Below are 24,298 nucleotides of genomic sequence, written 5' to 3'. Positions count from 1 at the left end.
GAGAAAAACATCTGTCTCCCAATGATTCTGAGTTATAATGTGACCCGAACTGCTGCAGACATAAAGTCAACCAGCTTCGACTAGCCCAAAACAAAATCTCCAACGGGTCAAATGAGGTAAATAGCCTATCAGCTGCATTGAGATTTTTACACTTTTAATTATGAATATTAATACTTTCTCTTTAAAAAAAATGACACTGTGGGTATACACAGGACAATGGGTATTTCCTTTTTATATTTACACATTCTGATGAACAAAATAGGGCTTGCACACGTTTATTAACAGACACCTAATACAGTTTTTGCCCATTATAGGCTATTTATACTGTTTTACAATTTTCACAATACCCAGTATCGAAAAATGTTAATGTCATCATTAAGCTTTTAATAGTATTGGACTAATTGGATTTGGTTTTTATCACAATATGCTATAACGAATATAAAACTGGTTTATCAGTGCCATCAACTTGTGAAACAAAAAAAGGGAAAAAAGAAGGAAGAAAATGGGAAATGCGATCTTTGAGAGAGGGTGAAACGTAACACATTCCTAGTTGTTTAGAGGGGGAATTTACAGCTAAGTAATAAAAGTTTACGACTGAATACACGCGGTCATTGGTTGCGTCAGACCACGTGGTCCTCACTCTATGAACATGAACTTTGTGCTGTTGTCTTCCACTGGATATCCCCATCTATCGACTTGCGAGCTCGCTGTGGTGTTGAAATGATCTTAGCACCAGACATTTTTCCCGTTTTCTGTTTACTCAATATCTCAGTCGGATTTTTAAAACGCTCTATAATATAACACCATCTTGGCTCGTCTGCTTCATCGCTAGTAATGACTGACTGTCCTCAGACGTCGCCGCCTCCCCAGTCTCCTTTCTACCTATCTGATCCCCTAGAGGAGAAAACAGCATTGTTAGCTGGAGCTTGAGGGGTTTAGCTTGCGTAAATATGATAATTTCAGCTCGAAAGATGAACATTTTTAAGAGTACAGGAGAATGGGATCTAGATCCTAGTGCCGTTGCCTAGCATGATGTGCTGCTATCGAACACCATCGAACGTGCGTCACACAGACAACAGCGAACGCTGGTAAGTAAAGATTCTACGCTGCTTATTGGCTTTTTAAAGACGTGTAGCTACACAATACACGGAGATTTGACAGTACTGTATTCGGATGTTCAAGAGGGACATGCAACATAAATGTACTTTTATTGTGTCGTTTCCTCTAATACTTTATGGATTGTGAACGCACAGCCTCGTTGACAAGTGACTTGTGTTGTTGCTTTCTGGTACTATTGTTGATTATTAGCTAATTGTCTCGGAAATGAATGTAATTTTTTAAAGTTTAGTTAAGTTGTCCAAGCGGGTGTGGTTTGGGGTTAATGAGTTTACTTTCAAATAGTTAAAAACATGCTTTGTCAGGTTATTTGTTTGATTGTGGTTATTTGATACGTGTGGCTTACTGGATACTGGAGCTGACTGTAATATTTGCATTTTTTTTTCTCTATGAATGACTTCATAGAATAGCTTTATAATAATGTGCAAATTAGAGAACACTCACGAATGTAAGGCCTTTTACAAACTATATATATATATATATATATATATATATATATATATATATATATATATATATATATATATATATATATATATATATATATATATATATATATTCAACACATATTATGGGACTTTGTAACTGTATTGGTAGTAGTTATTTTTGTCATATTTTCTTTCTAGATTGCATCCTTGGTCGTTATATGATTTTCACTAGAAAATGTGAATTATTTACGAGTGAGATATTCATGAGTGAGAGAGAGAGCCTATATTTTGAGAGACAGTGTTATAATGTAACCAGTCTCGTTAACTTGTATCCAAACTGATGTATTCTGGGTTGTGTCCGTCTGATGACAAACGGTTGTAGTAATCATTTACACTTGCTCAACTCATAAAGCGTAAACTGCTTGTGTTACGTAGCAAACAACTGATTAAACACTCTAGACACATCTTAATATTTGTCACGGAATCAGGATCAACAACAACAACTCTCTCTCTCTCTCTCACACACACACACACACACACACACACACACACACACACACACACACACACACACACACACACACACACACACACACACACACACACACACTCTCTCTCACACTCTCTCTCACACTCTCTCTCACACACACACACACACACACACACACACACACACACACACACACACACACACACACACACACACACACACACACACACACACACACACACACACACACTCTCTCTCTATCTCACACACACACACACACACACACACACTCTCTCTCTATCTCACACACACACACACACACACACACACTCTCTCTCTATCTCACACACACACACACACACACACACACACACACACACTCTCTCTATCTCACACACACACACACACACACACACACACACACACACACACACACACACACACACACACACACACACACACACACACACACACTCTCTCTCTCTATCTCACACACACACACACACACACACACACACACACACACACACTCTCTCTATCTCACACACACACACACACACACACACACACACACACACACACACACACACACACACACACACACACACACACACACTCTCTCTCTATCTCACACACACACACACACACACACACACTCTCTCTCTATCTCACACACACACACACACACACACACACACACACACACACACACACACTCTCTCTATCTCACACACACACACACACACACACACACACACACACACACACACACACACACACACACACACACACACACACACACACACACACACACTCTCTCTCTCTATCTCACACACACACACACACACACACACACACACACACTCTCTCTATCTCACACACACACACACACACACACACACACACACACACACACACACACACACACACACACTCTCTCTCTCTCTCTCTCTCTATCTCACACACACACACACACACACACACACACACACACACACACACACACACACACACACACACACACACACACACACACACACACACACACACACACGTGTTCAATCATCCAACACTGTCATTCCGTGGGACTAAATCAAACAACACTGCCACCTTGTGCCTGCTCCATATGCAAGGCATTATACAGAGCCTAAAATCATAAGATATAAAATCCAGATCTTAATTTTCATGTGGGAATGTGCCTGGCATTTGCTAGTAATTCTGCGTTAAATTTTAAATATATGTCAAAAGCATTGCTTTACTAGCGTTATTATCATACATATTAATATTCATTTGGCCTACTAATTAGCAAAAATGTTCAAGTAAAATATTTGTAATATTTTATTATATGTGTGTATGGTGGCTCTTAGCAATTGATATTAATAATCAAAAATTAAATAATAATAAAGTAATTTCAAAACACAAATACAGAAACAGTCCGTCTACTTTTATTTTTTTATTAGTTTTATATTTGTAATGAGACAGTATTGACAAACATGAAGCTTTAAATGTAATAGCCAGTGAGTTATGTTATTATGGGGTAGCATTTTAATCAAATCCGTTGGTCCTCCGCTGAACAAAAAACTAGAGCTGCAACCTTCCGTCATGGGCCTCTTGAAATCCACAAGTGCGGCTGGACTGAAAAAAAAAGAAAAGAAAAAAAAGGTGACAATATTAAAATCAGTTGTTATGAACATGCAGCTGCTGGTAAGGACAACCTTTTTTTAGTAATCGAACTGGAAAAGTTTTACTTATGCTGTGTTTATTTGTGAAAGAAGTGTATGGACAGATTTTTTTCTTGTATAAAGAAACAGATAATCTCACTTACAGAGCTAGGTTTGTGTGAACTCATTTTCTCTATTATTTTACAAAAAACTGGATTGGTAATTTATTAAGGCAGAATGCTTCTGTGTGGGCTCGCATATGGTTCCTCGATGTGCATGGGTGTATTTGTGTGTAAGTGAGAGAGAGAACGCCAGTGGAGGGCGGGGTTCTTCTACTGTGAGTCTCCTCTTTGCCTCGGGATAATGCTTGTCTTTTGTTTGCCATTAAAAAATGGAGCCTATTTAACTAATCCTTATGCCTGTACGTATATAAAGTGCATGAGATTTATTCATTTGTGTATTACAGTTATTCTTGACGTTAATAGCAAAGTTCCAAACAGGTTTATGAAATTGACACATTTATTGCCATCTGACTATCATTTGTGTAAACTTTGGGCCAATCTCGTGTCTGCCACCGCTATTGAATTTGAATCATAGAAGGCATAATTCAGTTGCCACGAAAATGAAAACAAATTCCAGGCGAACTTTCAATTCCAAACATTTCCTTACAAGAACCGCAGGGCAATGTGAGTTCGCTCTACTTCAAAACGTCTTATTCATGGCGGTCATTACGCGGCCACATAATTTCACAGAATTTTCTTGTGCTAGTTAAAAACCATAATGCCCCTTCGGGTCGCGTGTTGTTATAAGTGCTTAGCTGCACATGAGAGCTCTGTTACAGCTGTCACGTTACTATTATGGATTTTGTTTTCGCATAGATACATCGACACAGATGACAGGGTAGGAAAGTTGGGCTTGGATAAGAAAGCTATAAGACTCATCACTGGAATTTGCAATTGTGAACATCCGTTACAAATAAATAGGCCAATGATAACATTCATTTAACTCTGGAGAATGTGCAGACTATGCCATTACCGAGCACAGTTAGGATGTGCATAGCTTGCCTTTTTCCAGATCATCATATCACGTAAATTACGTATTAGAATAAGGACGATTTTGGCGGACGTTAGTGCGTAGTTTCGTCGAGTGTAAAGAGAATACAGGCCAAACGGGATGTCTATTTATTGCCTCTTCAAACGCTAAAACACAACCGTGCGATTTGTCTTAAGGGCTGCAATAAAACACTTAAAGCTCTTTCTCTCCAGTCACATCAACATACCAACTGCAGACTGAGTGTGGTGTGTTTTACTCGCTACTTCATTCACAAGACTGATGCTGTAAAATAGATCACGATATTAAAAATCTCCCATCAAAGGCTTTCAGTTCAAAGTCGTTGGAGCAATATTGAACATCAAAGAGTCAGATATATAGATAGGCCTATACCTACATCTTAGAATGTGATCTCAATTCCGCCAAACTACACGTAAGATAGCCTATCGAAAACAATTAAATGATTTAGGAATTGCCAATGCATCTCTGATTTGTTTTCAGCATCGCGCTTTCCTGTTTCTAAATAGTTTAGCTTATCCAGTGGCATAGCCTACAAGCTTAATAAACATGTCATTGATATATATATATATATATATATATATATATATATATATATATATATATATATATATATATATATATATATATATATATATATATATATATATATATATATATTTCTAAATGTAATTGAAAATATAATTATTCCTGTGAAAATATAAAATTTCATATATTTGAACTGGCAACTCAATTTCCACAATCTAAAATAGGCTATGAAAGAAATATGGTAAAACGTGTGCGCACGCTTTTCACGCAATAAATATAGTTTTATTACTGCTATATATTACTTTTATTAGTTTCTTTTCACAATATACATTGTGTAATATTGTATAAATTAAAAGTAATGCGTTAGGCTAAGTTTCACACCGCCATATATATATATAGCCTACTACTATTTATTGTATTAATTTAGTGGCATATCATTCGTGTTTTTATTACTTTTATTGCAGAGCGGTTAAAACTACTACTACTACTACTACTATTAGGCCTATTATTATTAGTGGTATAAACGTCAATGAATTAACCTCGGAAGATAATTAATCATATTCGTAGCCGAAAACGTATTAAATTGCACTTACCATATTGATGTTTAGATATTCCTAGCATAGATAGCCTATGCCTAGTAGACTTACATTTTGTCAATCTCAAATATTGTCCAAAATATGACAAGCCATCAAAAACATTAATCCTTAATGTTGATTAAACCCGGTTTTATAGTTACTTCAGAATACAAAGAAAAATTGTATGCATTTAATCAATCGTTAAGCAGATTAGCCTACTTTATAGCTGTTAAATGCCTTTTCTCACTGTCGGTCTGGAAGTAAATTTTACTGTTCTGTCAATCTCGTGTTTTGCGCACCTCTTTCTAAACCACTGTTTTTGGCCTCACACGTTCCGTCATGTGGCCTGCATTAATGTCATGAAGCATACCCTAACCCTTCGGTTAAAACTAGTCCTTTTCCCACTACTGATTCTTTAAACATGAGAATATATAAATTGACAATTCCATTAATATAGCTGCAAGTATTTAATAAAGGGAAAAAGTCAGACATATATGTGTATTGGTAATATTTTTGGCAAATGTAAGAAATTCTGAAAAGTTTCATATGAATTTTATCCTTATAATTAAATTAATACAGTCAACAAAGTAGCTACTAGTTCTGTAAAGATGTCTCATATAGCATTCTTTTTTATTCATAATCATTCTGCATACACAAGAAAGTTAAATGCTAAAAACACTAGCAGCTTTCTGTCCACAAGATAAGAGACTCGCTGCACAGCCCCCATACATTCAAAGGGGTAATTGCTTCAGAGCTGGAAGTCCTCAGTTGGGTTTGTGACTTTTATGGCACCAAGGCGCGTTTGACGCATTCTTTAGTAAGATGCCCCTTCCCCCCTCCTTACTCAGGTTCTTTTTACCATTGAAATTATCAATACATTACAAATGGGGAAAGGAAAAGAACAGACGTTTCCCCTTCAGCGCAATGAAAGCCCGAGGAAATAGAGATAGAGAAACAAACGTTATAGGGAGATATTTACTGAATAACAAAAGAATAGTGTGGTCCTTTAACTTGGTGACTGACGATAGTGCAGTGAATATGTCTATTAATATGATTTAAATTGTGTATATTCACAATTTTTTTTTATTAAATTGTGAAATGCGTCTTTAAAAGGAGAGTAAACTAAATCGGCGTAGATAACGCGTGAAGATAGCCATTGGCCATTTTCTTATTTAAAACAAAGAGTTATATAAATGTAATTGTAATGGTTACAATTTTGTTAATCTACCCAGTAATTATAATAAATTAGCTTATAAAGTTGCCGCGCCAAGAAGACAATATAGTTATGATTAGTAGCCTATTGTCATATTATAAGATATAAAAATATAGGACATTAAGTCTACGTCAACGACAGTAAGCAACTGTTAAAACCCATCTTCCAGGTAATTTCCTGAGATGAAAATTAGCTCATTGTAAAATGCATGATTCACCAGGATAAGTCTAGATTTACCTTCACAATACACGTGGAGAAGCTTTATATAGAACAGATTAACTCGCTGATTAATGCACAAAAAGACGTAATTTATTGTTCGTATGAGTGCGTATTCTGTATTTGTGTGTGTGTTTACTTAAACTTTATCAACTGAAGCCACAAGGATTAGAAGCTACAAGCTCGATATTCCTCCGTACACAGCGCATTCAATTGGCTGAAAGTGGTCAGGTGACGCTGTCATATTGTCCTTCCATGAGCCAAGCCTTGGCTATAACACTTGCTTTGCGCGTCTTAACCGGAGACTGGAAATTAATATTATTGAAATCCTTCTGAAGTTCATTTGAAAGAGAGTTAGGAAAGCAGGCGGGAGACGTGTGTGTGTGTGTGTGTGACAGAAGGAAGCAGACCCCATAGCACAAAGAAAGAAAGTGTGAGATTAAGAGAGGGGAAATAAGATAGGAGGGTGAGTTGATGAGAGGGCGATAGGAAAGGTATGAATTCGTATTTCGCGAACCCGTCGCTCTCGTGCCATTTATCTGGTGGGCAAGAGGTTTTGCCCAACATGCCACTGAACACGACCACATATGATTCAGTCAGACATTTTTCGTCGTATGGCACAACAGTGACCCAAAACCGGATTTATGCGTCCCCTTTCTATTCACCTCAAGATAACGTTGTGTTTGGATCAAGTCGAGGACCGTACGAGTATGGATCTAACGTGTTTCTTCAAGATAAGGACGTGCTTCCCAGTTGCAGGCAAACTAGTATGGGACTCAGTGCGCAGAGCCACGTTGCCCAGGAGTACAACCTGGAACAAGCTCGTGCAGGAGCACAGGAACAGAAAGGGAACAACATTCAGATCTACCCGTGGATGCAGCGCATGAACTCGCACAGCGGTGAGTTTTTACAGCGACTTGGGACATACCCTGGTGGAATTGGTCTGTTTTACGATACGTCCTATCAACAGAGTAGCTACATTTTATGGCCCCATAAACCACTACTAAATCATCAGACTATAAAAGCCCCCTTTTCCAGAGAGGGAATCCCATTTGGCTACCTCCTTTAATACTCGAGTGCCAAAATTATTTCAAAAACTTGTGCAATAAGTGTGAGCGCGTTAGAAAAATATACAACGAAAGGTACATTTTGAACCATTTTAAGAGCATGCACTACTATGTTAAAAATGTGCCTCAACTCGTCCGAAAACACACGATAGCAAAGTTGGTTGAAAGAAATGTTTGAGAAACACTCAAAAATTCGAAACAAGTTTCGCATTGCTTTGACTGTAATATGGGTTAAATGCTGCGTATATAGGCTAGGCTACATTCTTTTGTCAAATTGTTATATTAGTTACCTTGTAAAAATTGCACTAAGTGATTTATTCCACCAGAATCCCAAACGTGTGTTTTATTTAGCATTTGATTAAGAATGTATCTGTGTAAATCTGTAATCTGTGTTTAAATATATTTTCACTTTCCCCCACAACAGGAGTTGGGTACGGGTCAGACAGAAGAAGAGGTCGCCAGATTTACTCCAGATACCAAACGTTGGAACTGGAAAAAGAATTTCACTTCAATCGGTATTTAACCAGACGCAGACGCATCGAGATCGCCAACGCTCTGTGTCTAACCGAGCGCCAAATCAAAATCTGGTTCCAGAATAGGCGCATGAAATGGAAGAAAGAGACCAATCTAACTTCTACTGTACCGGGGACCGAATCAACGGGTACTCCTCAAGACACCGAGAAGGAGACCGAGGAGGAAACCGAGGAAGCTAAAAAAAAAGATTAGGAAGTCCATGTGTCGTTCTCGAACGCCTGTTAACTGCAACGTAACTACCTAAACGGAGAATTTGCAAATATTAATGCATGGACTGTATACTCTGCTATTCCTTTTGACTGCCCCCTCCTCCTCCTCCTCCGACCTGAACACCATACACAAGCTCTACTACAACCACCACACCACTAACATATACACACGTAGAAGCAAATGGAGAGATTAAGAGAGAGAAAGACGCACATGTTATCCACCATAAAGCAATTCACTTCTCTTTGTATTGAAAATAGCTCCTTATTGGCTGCGTGATGACAATGCCACAGCTGAAATATTTGTGTGGTTCTAGTATTATCATGTTGCTATAGGCTAGTAGAAAATTACATTAGATGAAAATGTATTCGAATTTGATCAGTAGGCTACGTCTCCAAACTATTAAGCCTCTAAACTGTACCCTAAGCATTCCAGAAGTGAAGGAAACTTCTTATATGCACATTCAGTTTTTTTGTGGATGCATATTTGTACAATGAAACAAACACTGACGGGATGAACTATACTACCTAAATCCTTAATACATTTTATTTTGCTTTGTTTTGTTTCTTTTTGTTAATATTGCTTTTGCCCCGTCAGTGTTCTGTTGTTCAAAATGCCGCTGTACTGGCACATTAGTTATCGAGAGTATTTCAAAAAATACATTTCATCATACTTGTAGTTGTGTGCATATAAACTTGTCTTAAAGTGAGAATCACACCAATATGAAAACAAGCATATACCTTGGTACGCAATTATATTGTTTGTGTAAACTGTGTATTATTTAATAAAATTCTTGAAAACAAAAACCTGTATTGTCTTAATTTTGACTCCAGTTTTGCGCTCTTCGCATCATAAAGGGTTTGAGAATAATCTTATAAGACTTATAAAACTTTTATTCTTCGTGTTGAAGAAGCTTTTATTTACGAACTTTTATTTAGGCCTACATTATTTTTGGGAGTTTGTGAGCAATTCAAATCCAAATTAAATGCACGGTTACATTGGAGTTTGGTGTATCGTTCAAGTGTACTCCAATTAACTCACCCAATTATTTAAATGGAATAATGCAACCTAATTATTGTTAATACCTAATGACTAAAGTATTTGATGACTTTGAGACGTTTCATTCAAAAAATAAAGCATAGCCTATTTCATGACAGCGGCAATAATTGATTGACAAAACTCTTCTAACCACGTTTGCCTTGCATATATAGTGGCACAACGCTAAATCAGGTTTTGGGATGCCGCACATATATGTATAGCTACTACATTGACGCAATTAAGAGTAATATATGATCATAATGGGGATCCATTTCGCAAAAGAAAAAAAACTTTAAAAAACAACACACACGAAATAATCAGAAACCATTACTGTGAAACAAGAGATACACACATATATAACTAATGTGATAATCGTGTACTCCATATTCTATTGATATCGCCTTGACATTTGATTTGTCATAACATCGTATCGCATTGTGTGTGTGTGTGTGTGTGTGTGTGTGTGTGTGTGTGTGTGTGTGTGTGTGTGTGTGTGTGTGTGTGTGTGTGTGTGTGTGTGTGTGTGTGTGTGTGTGTGTGTGTGTGTGTGTGTGTGTGTGTGTGTGTGTGTGTGTGTGTGTGTGTGTGTGTAAGGCCGCTTTGTCCAGTATTAGACGCCAGATGACGCTCTTGTCTAACGGTCTCGCCCTTTTTAGCCCAGACCCTTAGATGATTTCCATACCGAGAAGTTATCGGACACGTTTCACTGTCTATCAATAACCTCCTGGGGATCAAGCCAATTTATGACTGGCCAGGAGCTGCACGTGATTCTATTTAAACATTCCATATTTGGGCATTACACGTCGTATCGAGAAAAAAAAGGAAATGATTTCCTCCACCTATAAATCCTGCTCTTTTTTTAGGACAAGCCTAACGTCCTCTAGAAATACAAATAAAGTCCAATAAACAAATAAAACTTCTAAACAACTTATGTATACTTTATTAGCTGGTTCAATCTCTGCTGCGACCGGGTGCTTTTTGTGACTCTCTCTAAGGTTACGATATTGTTTTGGATATAGAATGAGCTCATACGTTGGAAAGTCTTTTTCTAAGCAAACGCAAGACGCCTCCTCTTGTAGAATGCACACTTTTGGCAACTATGGAGCTCACTCTGAGTTCCACCAGTCCAATTACGCGTACGAAGGACTTGATCTCGGCGGATCCTTCAGTTCTCAAATCCCCTCCAACTCTTTGAGACGGGAGGCGATAAACACAACCGACCGTGCAAGGACCAGTGCAGCAGTCCAGCGAACACAGTCCTGTTCAGCTCTGGGCTCTCGTAGCTTTGTAAGCTCTCACGGGTACAACCCCCTCAGTCACGGACTGTTGAGCCAAAAAGCCGAGGGGAATATGGAAGTTATGGAGAAGCCCAGCGGCAAGAGCCGCACAGACGATATCAAAATGGAGACTACTTCAGCGATAAAGCAACAAACTAACTCGACTCAGCGTCAGAACCAGTCGCAGCCGCAGATATATCCGTGGATGACAAAGCTACACATGAGCCACGGTAAAGTTACGTTTAAAGTTTGTTTTAGAAGAGAGGGGAAACTGCACGCATCTCATCCTCGTCATTGCATCTCCTTCCTACGTTTTGTCGCTCCATATTTTTCCTCTTGAGTTTTATAGGCCAAACGCAGGAAATAATAAAACTAGCGGCCGTAAATTTTATGACAAAGGCATCTATTGCTCGTAAACCTGTCCTGTTACTGTGAAGAGGTGATCTCCGGTCAAATTTATGGAGAAATAATTGGTTAAGAAAAGCAACACAAAAAAATGATTACATATAAATTTACGTATTGTTTCGTGCTTTAAGCATTAAAGGGAGTTTACATGTTATTCAAGTAAAGTGGGATTTCAAGCGAATCTTTGCATGCACATACATAATCTGGCAGTATGGCTACTCATGTTTGCACTCTGCACCGCTGGAGTAGTAAAGCAAAGTACAAAAGTATAATGTCAATCTGTATCCTCTAAGTAGTGAGGCAGTGTCTTTTTATTTATTTCTTTATTTTGTGGGTCAGGGCATGTTAGGAAGCTCGTGGCCTTCACACATTTATGATTATTCTGTTTCATCACGTTTGTGTTATTTTTGTGCATGACACTTTCTAATTTCAGAATAAATAAATATTAGCGACACATCACCTGTCCACTGTTTTCATTTTGGATTTCTTAATGCTTGATGTATCCATATTGCATTTTATTGATTGTGTTTGGTGGCAACTTCATCAGTGATTATGAAAATAAATTTCATAGTAATATGCATGAGGACGACAGTCGATACATTTTTACATATAGGTAACCAAATATCTTTCTGATGCCACCTCAGAATCTGACGGTAAAAGGTCACGAACCAGTTACACCCGGTACCAGACTCTGGAGTTGGAGAAAGAGTTCCATTTCAACCGATACCTCACACGTCGCAGACGTATCGAGATTGCCAATAACCTCTGCTTGAACGAGCGGCAAATTAAAATTTGGTTCCAGAACCGTCGCATGAAGTGGAAGAAGGACTCAAAGTTGAAAGTGAAAGGAGGACTTTAAATAATGTGCTGCCATGCTTCATTTGAAACAGCCTGAAAATAAAGGCAGTGCTAACTGAAACAACAAAGGATTTAAAAATGTATTTTGTTGTTGACAGCAGTTGATGTCTTTCATTTGTCTACAATATCATGTTGTTATGTGAATATGTCCATATTTTCGATATTTATTGATAGTGCTCCCTCCCGGGAGGTGGTTATTTGAATAATGTATAAGCTTAAACTTTATTTGAATATGCTTTACTAAAATCACTTGTATCAATAACCATATACCAAGGCCTGCATCCAGTTACGTTGACACTTAAATGTAAGTGCAAATAATGTGGTGCTTTGCTTGAACATTCATCAATCTCTCCATTGCATATTGAATTTTAATGGAACTTGTCTTTTTTTTATCCATTGTACTTTCTGTCGTAAATACATCTATAATACCAAACAAGGATGGTAAACCACACCATGATAATAATGCAACAAATGTAGTGTCATATTAAACCCTGTCTATCATGTTGTCTGTCAGCCAGCAGCCAAATGGTAATTTAATCTTGAGGATTATGTCTACTGAAATACTGTGCAATCAGAACATTTTGCTCTTTAATGGAATATGTTTTTGGGCTAATTTTACAGGCAGGTACCTTGGTATTTCTTTCTGTACACCCTCTTGATTATTCTATATGCATTCTGTAACGACTGTAAGGAGTGGCTTGTTGACACCTCTCATACCATACAAATACACGACCTACTTTTGTGTGAACCGCATTTGTATGATCCATTATTTTTGGATTCTAACCGTTTGTTTTCGAAGTTTCATTGTTAAGCCACAACGATACTTTTCCAGTCAAGATTGCCAAACATATCAGAACGTTTTGTCACCTCTGGGATAAAAGCACTGTCCTCCAATGTGGTTTAATTGTAAATAAACTACATTGATCAAAATAGTATTTCTTTACACATAGGCCAATGCAATTTTGCATTCAAGGCCCGTTTGATGGCTCGTGCAAGAGAAGAAAACGTTCTGCGCGAAATAAGATTTTGGTAAAATATCCGTGTATTAATCGAGGACCAAGTGTGCATGTGTGCACTTTCAGTGATGAGACATGATTGAACTTTAACGCTCTGGTCACTTATTTACAGTAGCCCTTAAACGGAGGCACATAAAACTTTATGACCCCAATAAACTTTTACAGCACTTCCTCTCGCCCATCAGACACTGACAACTGTTTCCTTATTTAACAAATCGGCGGAAGTTTACACAAACATTCAAAGGGACGTTTTGGTGTACAAAACCCTTAAAAACAATAAGCTAGTTTGCACATTTAATTAAATACTGCGTGATACTAAATTATACATACGCGTTTTTTCGAAAATGCATTCGAAATATGATACTAAACCGTTCGACCTGCGTGTAAAGCATATATACTTAAAGACGAAACCTTATTGTTGAAATTTGTCATTTAGATAATGAGACATGATGTTAGCCACCCATATGTGCGGAAACCACATAATCCAGGCCCATGTCAAACAAAGGACATAGGCTACGAGTGTTGACTCGTGAACAAAATGCTAATTTTCGACTGACTTGTTTACGCTTTACTGTTGGTTTGACATATGATATAGTTGTTCTTAATGCATGCCTTCTTGGCGCTCTCGATGTAGCCTATTCTATTTGAAATGCCACCGAACATTTTAATCTCCATGTTTCTGAAGTTTATGAATGCTAACATTATATACACACACTAAGGTGAAAATAAAAATAGTCAGCTAGTCAATTTATATACTACTGTTTCAAAAGTGCTCTCATTTTAGAATCGTCTCACTCACCTATATTGGAGATTCAATGTAAATTTCCATGCTTCTTTCAATTTCTACACTCGCTATCTTGACCACATTGCGAGTTACTGTGGTTACTATGTTGCTTTTTACACAAACCCCTCTTTTTAGCTCTCTTGCCACGTATTTTGAAGTTTTGAGGGTTATTTATGCCAATTGCCCAAAGCAGGACCAGTGAGTGGTGCAGGGAGAGCACGTGGGGTCATTAAAGTGGGTTTTATGGCCTGCAAGACCTGACAAACCCTCAATATATTTACATCATATATAATGTTAACTGTCCGTAATCGCAGCTGTTGGCTAGTCTTATCTCTGAGAGAACGGCTTAGAGCCTGTTAGTGCGGGTTACTCGCGTCAGGGTCTGTAGAAGTTCGACTCTCCCAAATGGATCCCAGGCGGTTGCAGTAAGTTAATAATCTTGTTTTCCTCCTTTTAATTAAATATGTACTTTCCTCCGCAACACCCTCGGGAATTAATCAAGGGTGTAATTCAATAGTTCATGGAGAAATTGTGTCAAGTGGTGCGCAAATGTGTCCTCATCTGTTCAGTTTTTATCAATTTCAAAGTCTAGAATTATTGTTCTGGCAGCAGCTTCAAATCTAATTGTGTATATCATGACTCATATGTATTCAAAAGCATCTTAAAAGCATTGTGCATGTGTGCAGACCTTTGGCTTGGAGCGTAATTAATATTCACTTAAATAGCTATATGGGTTGTAGTATGTGCGTATATCAAAATACTGGTTTAAAATGTATAAGATGTGTATGTTGTGGTAAAAGTGACGGTGAAGGACTGAGAAGCTAAGTGATCTTGTATTGGTTTGCAGATGAGAGCGCAGAACATAGATCTTTAGATCGGACATAATGTGGGGTCATGTGCAGGGCAGAGAAGATGTGGTGTTGTGTGGTGGGGTCATGTACAGGGCAATGTGGATGAAGAGTCCCATGATTAACTAAACAGCAAAAAAACATAACTGAAATGACTCGCAATGGTTCAGTCCCATGAAAAAGTATACATTTTATACAAAGCAAATTATTATTATTTTTTACCATTGTTATTTGTCAGTTTTCAACACCGGATATTCAGTGGTCTTTATTTGACAGATGAGGCTCTACTTGACCATTATAATCATGGTATGAAAAGTTTAAGCCATATCTTACTTTATGATGTTGTGCTTGGAAACAGAATAAGTCAGAGTCTGTTCATCCACAATGTTCTCTTTAATCTGTGCACAGCGATCTTGGCTGAACAGGAACTCCACCGCCATCATCATACTACTCTGTTTCTATTTAGTGAAGGCCTGTGGTATATTCTGAGAGTCATTTCAAATTAAAAGAACCAATGCCTCAGTTTGGCATTATGAACTAATCCAAGCCCTTTTACTGTGCAATGGTAATGCATGTGTCCAAAAATAATTATGAAGAAAAAAACTGAATGAAAGGTTATTGACCTCCCAAACAGTTATAGTGATTTGTTTTAGTTGAATGAAAATACATTTGAGTTGCAGATACAAATACAACTGTCTGTTTTATAAGGGTCTGAAATGTAGTATTTTTTGCAATTCAGTTGAGAAAAAATACCTTTGTTTCCAGTTGTAAGATGGCTTTCATTACAAACTCTCAAGAGTTTTAATAAAGCAAACTGTGTATTGCAATTGATGTGCTATAATTTTGTCTTTAACCATTTCAATTCTGTGTACCCTGTTTTGTTAAACAACACAACATCCTTCAAATGCCTTTCAAATGCCTTTATTTTAGCAGAAAGTGAAAAAAACAGAATGACATGACATGACATAACATTACTCTGAGATGTTAATATGATAAGATATGATAGATTTTCAAATATTTCACAAAACAGCTTTGCCCAGTTTGCTCAGTCACTGCAATTTGTGGCGTCCAAACATTTGTAGAAATCAATAGAGTGTAAAGTAAAGACCTATTTCACTGGTTCTGTCTTGTAAGGCTGTGTCTGTTGCAAATACCGCTGAGTTGTGAATTCCATGGCTTGCCAAAGTTCTTTCCTCCAGGCCTACTGTTTAAGAAATGCTTTTTTGTTTTGTTTTGTTTTGTTTTTTTAATAAAGAAAAGTGGGAGGACAGTTTTAGCAGATATCAAAACAGTAACACCAGTTAGTGTTAAGTTGGCAAACTGCTGACTTCCTTATACAAGCACTAAGTGTAGTCTAAATGTATCTTATGTGATAATCTAACATAAACATTGGCTAAACCAATTAATTTCCCGTAATCAATAATTACTGTTGTGAGTTATACACAAATGTATAAACGCTCATAATATAGAATGTTACACAGCACTTAAAATAATACATTTTAGTTCAGTCATGCAATCACACAATCCATTTTTATACAATAAAACAAATATAAAATAAATCAATGTCCATTCTTTATCCCAGAAATCAGAAAGTTCACTCCATCCAATAACTAGAATCATTTTTTTTTAAGTTTTTTTTTTTTTTACAGCTTTTCTCAAATTATGTTCTGTTTATTTGTGTTCATTATTTATGTGCATTATTATTAGAAGAACAACAAAACTGACAATGACACCATATTATGAATGTACTTCACAGGTTATATCACATCAAAGCAGAAGTGTATAGATGATACCTGTTGGTACCATTTTGGCTCAGAGCAGGTGTGGGTTTTAATCACTCAAGGTTGATAATATTCCTTACTGTATATGCTGACATAATAATCAGTATAATGTTACATTTACACCATTTTATGTTGTAACATTTTTGTGGGATGTTGGAAATTGGTTAGTCATTGAGAGAATAAATGGGTCATGTGGTTTGCACTGTGGTACAACCAACATCACATTCGCTATTAAAACACTTTCAGTAAATGTCCACTTATTTAAGAGATTTATTTAATAACAATTGATGTACCTGAGGGATGGTAAACAGCAAATTCAAATTAATTTGTTGTTGGCATTTATAATTAAGAATAATTTTAACTTTTTAATCATTTTAGCCAATATGTGCATCCTTTAATTTTATCATTAAAAATATTTGAATACAGAGTCAAAAACATTAACTGCCAATAGGGGGCAATAGTTTTATATTCCTCTGTTTTCTTCTCTCTGAGTGCAGGTTACATTGGGTTCAACATATTCTTTTGTCATTTACCAGATTACTAATTGACTGGCCATACAAGGAACATGGCAGTAATTTCCTTCAAAGAAGGAGTAAATGATACAGAGTTGAAAATGACAAAGCAATGCAAGGACATGCTTTTGATGCTAGAATAGCCTCTGTTAACAATCCACATTCTATTTGTAGAAGTTCCTGTTTGGACAATCATTTAAAAAATCCAAGACAGAACCGTTATTCATATGTGGACAAAATTCTTCATTCAGTAATGGATGAGGTGAATGAATGAAAAAAAAACTAAACAAAAAAAACAACAACAATGGCAATTGGTATTTGGACTAGTGGATCTTAATAAACCCATGTCATGATTATGATTTATTAAGAAAATGGATAGTCCTGACAACAACTGCTGCATTTGCCACAATGAAACAATGGTGTGTAATAGAGAATATTTTGACTGTAATCCAAGAATTACAGTTTTTGACTGAACACAGTTTATATTTGTTTGAAATTATACCATAGAGTGTTTAGATGTACTCCAGTGTTGAGCACGGATAATTGTAGAACTGAGTATATATATGTATACATATTATGTTTCTCTTTCTGTGTAGCGTAAATAATATCACCATACATTATTTAATTAAATTATTCTTAAATGTTTTCCTTGCTTCAGTATTAATGTTAATATTCAGGTTAATTTGTTTTTGCCATTAATCTCAATGACAAACAGTGGCCCAACACTGTGAATTCACAGTATGCACATATGCAAACTCTAAGGCTGTAAACCGGAAAGAAGCAAACATACCACATTCTTTTTTTGAACAATCCTGAATTGCCATGTTAACCTGGCCAAGTAGGAACTCATTTTAGGTCCTCCATTGTTGCAAAAATAACTACATTCATCAAGGAAATAGTTCTGAAAATAACCTGTGCTAAATACATAGCCTTGTCCTACTTTAAAGGATCATGCCTTTGGACAGTTCAACCTCAATGAGAGACAAAGAGAAGTTGTACTAAAAACATTAAAACATAATTAACAGCAAAGAATTGAAATGTAACTGACAGATTATTACAGGATTATTATAATATTTATGAATTTTTAGATATTTGTGATATTTGTTTAACTGACTACATAAACTTAGGATATTCATTGATATATTGATATTTATTTTCAGGATATTGAAAGAGTGCTTGATATGCATCACCATATATCAAACCCTTTATTTTGTTAAATGGGATATCCCTACATGCCTGGGAAGATACGTTTTTATTTGTTTTTATTTTCTAAATGGCTTTCTTTCTTTTTAGCGCATGGGGAAACTATGAACGCGAGGGCAAGGAGGACCTCATCGTTGTACTGGTAAGTCTACCGTTATTTTTTTGTTCCAGCTGTAATATTCTTGTCCCACCTTGTTTCGCTGCGTATAAACACAGAGGGCAGTGTTCCCTGACAATAGCGGCGAACAACTAGAGCACATGCTCATGTGTTCGAGGCAAGGAAGTGTATTGTGCTAAAGCTGTTTGTTGTGGGGCCAATAAGCTCTTTTTATATATCTTTTTTTATAATACAGCCATGTAGACTTATATGGTATAGGCTACAAGAAAAAATAATTTCATAGAAGATAAATACTATTTAATTGCATAAACAAGTTGTCAACTGTAATCTCACTGCATCTTTTTTATATAAATTAAAATACAAATAATTAACTACATCTGCATTAAAATACAAAATGGTATGTGTAACCCAGCTCACCTCACTGTTTTAAACATTTTAAGGGTTGATTGATATAAAAGTATTAATAAATATAAAGCATATAAAAATTATGTATAAAAAACACATAAGCTTTGCGAACAAAAATTGATGCGTACCTTAAAAAAATTATCAATACTGTTAAATCACATGATTCTTGGACAAATAAAACGTAAATAATCAAGGGTACATATATATAACAAGCTTAAATCAGACGTTAAATATGTAAGAGCGCAAAAGAGAAAATAGTATGTACAATTAGAAAGGCCTTGTCCTTTTTATATTGTAGAACAGCTTAGGCGATATTTGAAAAAATGAATTACTTCAAAATTACTGCAAAGGGCATACATTAAGTATCATATAGGCTTAAATGTTATTCGTTTCAAGCACACAAACAATATATAGGCTACTGGTTATGGACAGCTGACATATCCAATCCCACCTTCTTTACTTGTAGAATTTTCTAGTCAAACCTTTTCTAGTAGGCCTATCTATCTATCTATCTATCTATCTATCTATCTATCTATCTATCTATCTATCTATCTATCTATCTATCTATCTATCTATCGATCTATCTATCTATCTATCTATCTATCTATCTATCTATCTATCTATCTATCTCTGGGGGGATTCACCTATACAAATGAATCATCAAGCAAATTCGCCGGCGGTTATAGCTTTTTGGAAGTCTCTACATTATAACTAGTTATTGAGCTGGTGCAGGATCCGAGGCCATTTATGTGCAGAGGGAATTCATCGCTTTTCGCTCATCAATAACTCCTTGGCAGTGAACTATTGGAACGAGTCGAACGCGAGGGGTGAAATGCGGGTCAGGCTGTCTAACTAATATTAAAATGCGTCCGCAACACTAGAGCAGTGCCGAGTGGGTGGATGGGGGCGTTTTCAGGCTGGTGGGGGTGGACAAAAAATCCCTATCGCATCTGTAGGGTCTCGAAGTAAAATAAAAGCCTTGAGATAAGGCAAACCGGCTGTTTCATAGGATTTCGTTTGTTAAAGAGTTATGCCCTGTCGGTTTGTTTGGTTTTGTTATATTTAAGAGGGGAAATCTTATTTTTTTCTGCTGGTTTGAAAATTGGATTTGAAAACGGGCTCTGTTGCTTAGGCTATATATAGCCTATATGATTCCTTAAAAAGTTTTTGCTTTCTTTACTTAGCTGTTTTCCACTTTGCTTTGTTCATATTCTTGTTTATTTCGTATCTGTTCCCGTTTAGATAGCTAAACTGGAGAGAGAAATTCAGGGCACGGTCTTGCAGGTTACCGGGCGGTCATATGGTAATAACGTGCACAATAAACCCCAAGGAACAAAAGAAACTTATTTTTCATCAGTGCTGTCACGTGTCCGCTTTGTGCACAACATGTTTGAGACGGAATATTCAAGTGGGTGCTCCTTTTCGAGATTTAATAGAATTGGATAGTAAAATTATTTCTCGTTTGTCCCTCTCATGCCCACTCACTCTTTCTTTTATGCATTCTGTTTCATTTACTCAGCCTATTGGAGTGTTTAGGGATGATATGAAAAATAAGAAAAAAGGCAGAACACGTCAAAACACATTTAACCTCAACGAATAAAGTAATTCTTCTGAAATTAATTCTGTTGTAACGTAAATATTTTTTGTTGAATGGAACTATTTGTTTGTTGTGTGTACGAATGTTATTTAATTGAAAAGGCTTAAATTAAGTTTTCAAACAAACAATAAACAAACAAATAAATAAACAAACAAACTAACAAATTAATAAAGCATTTCCAAATCTGTCTTAAAAATGTTGTGTTGGTCTCACTACTAAGTATTAAATCTTATAACCTCAGATGTGTTGCCATATTTTTTTACGAGCAATTGAAAAATAATTAAAATATTTTAAAAATGATTTATAAAAGAATCGAACATAATACATTTGCTTCCTTTTGTGCATTTTTTAATAATAACAAACAAATAATAGCCTACTTTTTGTTTTACTTATTCCCACTTCTGACCCTAGATATTAATTCTGACTAAATATTGAAGATGCCAGGCAGAAACCTCTTACCTAGAAAATGATTCAGCCCTGTTCAAGATGGTAACGAGGTCATAGCCTACAACCTGCCTTATTTTGTACTTTGAATTCTGCCTTTAAACTTCCAATAGAAGAAAGGCCTCTCAGTAGTCGTCTATATGTACCCTGTAGAACCGAATTTGTGTCCAAAACATGAAAATCGCAAATACGTCTCTACAGGAATACATGGGCGACGTAAAAGCCACGAACGCCAAGTTGGGTTTGTATTCGTCTGGGTCTGAGCCACGTGACTTTGCATGAAAGTCGCGTGTGCTTACTACCATAAGGAGTTTAAAAAAAAATAGTACTGCCACAGGAAGACATGAACATACTGAGCCAAAATTTTAGAAGCGGAAATATGATGTAGCCTAGTCCATCCAATGTCTTAATATCTTAATAAAACACAGAATCTGCTCTCTACCAGCTACATTTTCCCTGAGTTCGTCGAATCATAAAAAAACCCCTCTAAAATAGAATTTCTAACGTAGTTTTTCTTGGTTCTCATTGGCCTATTAATTTTATATATTAACGACAAATAAGAATCATACCAATGATCTTGAAAATGTATATTCATTATCATAAATGCTCTTAATAGAAATGTGAAAATATGCTTATAGCCTAGATATGTCCCAGCACGTTTAGGCATAAAAAGCGGGGAAAGATAGAACTGGATAATGTAGTGTAATTATTAGCATTTGATCCGTTACCGAAGTTTAAATGATTACTTTTTTTATTTAACAACTAGCCTACTACTACTACTATTACTATTATTATTAATATTATTTACATAAAGTAAGTAGTGAAACTCATATAGGTAACCATGCACATTTAACTGAGAAACATCCCTAAGTGCTATGGTATGATACGAGAAGATTTGGCCATTGTGTATGTGTGTGAGAGAGAGCGAGAAAGGGGGGGAGAGAGAGGAAAGAGAGAGAGAGAGAGAGAGAGAGAGAGAGAGAGAGAGAGAGAGAGAGAGAGAGAGAGAGAGAGAGAGAGAGAGAGAGAGAGAGAGAGAGAGAGAGAGAGAGGGATAGAGAGACTGAGAGACTTCGCGGACAATGGCGGAAAATTGAAGGTATATTTGCAAAAGCTGTGGTTCCTTATCCGGGGACTACATCGCCCCATGCCATTGGGCCATCGTATCACGTGGTAAAAGTAACTTTACAGGGTTGCTCGCTAGTAGGAGGGCTTTATGGAGCAGAAAAACGACAAAGCTAGAAAAATTATTTTCCACTCCAGAAATTAATGATCATGAGCTCGTATTTGATGGACTCTAACTACATCGATCCGAAATTTCCTCCTTGCGAGGAATATTCGCAAAATAGCTACATTCCCGAACATAGCCCCGAATATTACAGCCGTGCAAGGGACAGTGGCTACCAGCATCACCACCAGGAGTTATACCCTCCGCGGGCAAGCTACCAGGACCGTCAGTATAACTGTGCAAGCATCCCTGAGCCTGATACTCAAAGAGGACATGGACTTCCTCACGCGGGGCACCTGCTCGGAAAAGGGCAATCTGCCTCATGTGAGCCCCCACCGTTACCCCTGTCTCCTGCCACCCCTCCGGCAGCATCCTCCGCCTGCAATCAAGCCACCCCGGAGCATCCCAACAGCTCAGCCTCTGCCAAACAACCCGTTGTGTACCCATGGATGAAGAAAATTCACGTCAGCACCGGTAGGCAACTTGAGTGTATTTCTCTTAAGCACTATAAAGCTCGCCCCTCATCCTAACTCTCTCTCTCCGTCTGCCTCACTCCTTTTTACACTCATCCCCTGGCCAGCCTCTGCTACGATAGGATAGAAGCCTTTGAAATGGCACAATTGAGGCGGATTTACGACTAGGCATTGGTAATTACACCCACCATAAATTTTATAGCCGAGGTATACTCTGGGCAGTCGTATCACCATGTGGCTTCTCTTGTTATGAGTGTGCGAGAGAGTGAGGGAGATCTGGGACCAGAGGAAAAACTAAGCTTTATAATGTTGCATTAATAATTCAGTGCTGAGTCCAATGTGATTTTAGCCTTATTATAGAAAGCTAACTTTAAGATATTTTAGCCCACCCTCATTTGCTCTGTCGCCACCATTTCTCAATGAAAGACACGCTTGTTTACCCTATCCTTCCCTCGCTGCTTCTTTTATTTTCTTTCCTATTCTACTCTGTTCTTTCTTCCTTCCTGTCCCTTTGCTTCTCCTCTTTCCAGTGAACTCTAGTTACAATGGAGCGGAACCCAAGCGGTCTAGAACTGCTTACACTCGCCAGCAAGTCTTAGAATTGGAGAAGGAATTCCACTATAATCGCTATTTAACACGGCGAAGACGTATCGAGATTGCTCATTCCTTGGTCCTCTCGGAGAGGCAAATCAAAATTTGGTTTCAGAACCGCAGGATGAAGTGGAAAAAAGACCATAGGCTGCCAAACACCAAAGTCAGATCCTCGTCCTCCACGGGCATTTCCTCCGGGTCCAACACAAGCTCCGCGGCTGGCGTTGTGGCGGCAGCTTCCACCACTAACACCATGTCAGCCTCCGAGGACCTCTCCGGACCCGAGCGTGCCGAGGATATTACAAGGTTATAAGAGAACTATTTCGAGGAGAGGAGAGAAGGGAAGATCAAATGACTGATTATTTATAAAATATAATATATTTTGTTTTCGTAGGTATCTTGTGCGTAAAGGGGGTTCCTTTAAGTCCACAGTTATATAAAATGCATGTTATATAGCATGGATTATTGCGAATACCTATGGATTATTTTTTACGCGAAACAGGGTTTAATTTATCTAAAAACGGAATCAATATGATGTTTGTTTTTTATTTGATTTTATTTATTTTTTTTCAAGAGAAATGTTTTGGACGAAGCAGGTTATGGACATTTTATTCAAA

The 24,298-nt window shown here is 37.2% G+C and overlaps 3 protein-coding genes across 3 annotated transcripts; all 3 read left to right on the top strand.

The window, feature by feature from the left end:
* Window positions 1-7,791: 7,791 nt before the first annotated feature.
* On the top strand, window positions 7,792-9,088 carry hoxc6a (homeobox C6a; the record flags this gene model as incomplete). Its single annotated transcript, XM_079803659.1, has 2 exons — window positions 7,792-8,194; window positions 8,787-9,088. The coding sequence occupies 2 exons, from the start codon at window positions 7,792-7,794 to the stop codon at window positions 9,086-9,088; spliced, it is 705 nt and encodes a 234-aa protein (XP_079659785.1).
* A 2,073-nt stretch (window positions 9,089-11,161) lies between these two features.
* Window positions 11,162-16,154, top strand: hoxc5a (homeobox C5a; the record flags this gene model as incomplete). The annotated part of the gene is made up of 2 exons (XM_079803649.1): window positions 11,162-11,648; window positions 12,468-16,154. 2 exons carry the CDS (start codon window positions 11,162-11,164, stop codon window positions 12,680-12,682), a joined length of 702 nt encoding a protein of 233 aa, XP_079659775.1. The 3' UTR covers window positions 12,683-16,154.
* Window positions 16,155-22,224: 6,070 nt separating this feature from the next.
* hoxc4a (homeobox C4a) lies at window positions 22,225-23,994 on the top strand (the record flags this gene model as incomplete). The annotated part of the gene is made up of 2 exons (XM_079803647.1): window positions 22,225-23,091; window positions 23,621-23,994. Exons 1-2 carry the CDS (start codon window positions 22,659-22,661, stop codon window positions 23,992-23,994), a joined length of 807 nt encoding a protein of 268 aa, XP_079659773.1. The 5' UTR covers window positions 22,225-22,658.
* Between the last annotated feature and the right edge of the window lie 304 nt (window positions 23,995-24,298).

This window comes from Gobio gobio (assembly GCF_949357685.1).
Source record: "Gobio gobio genome assembly, chromosome: 21".
Taxonomy (NCBI): Eukaryota; Metazoa; Chordata; class Actinopteri; order Cypriniformes; family Gobionidae; genus Gobio; species Gobio gobio.
Note: the sequence above shows the minus strand (reverse complement) of the source record. Positions and strands in the feature narration are given on the sequence as shown.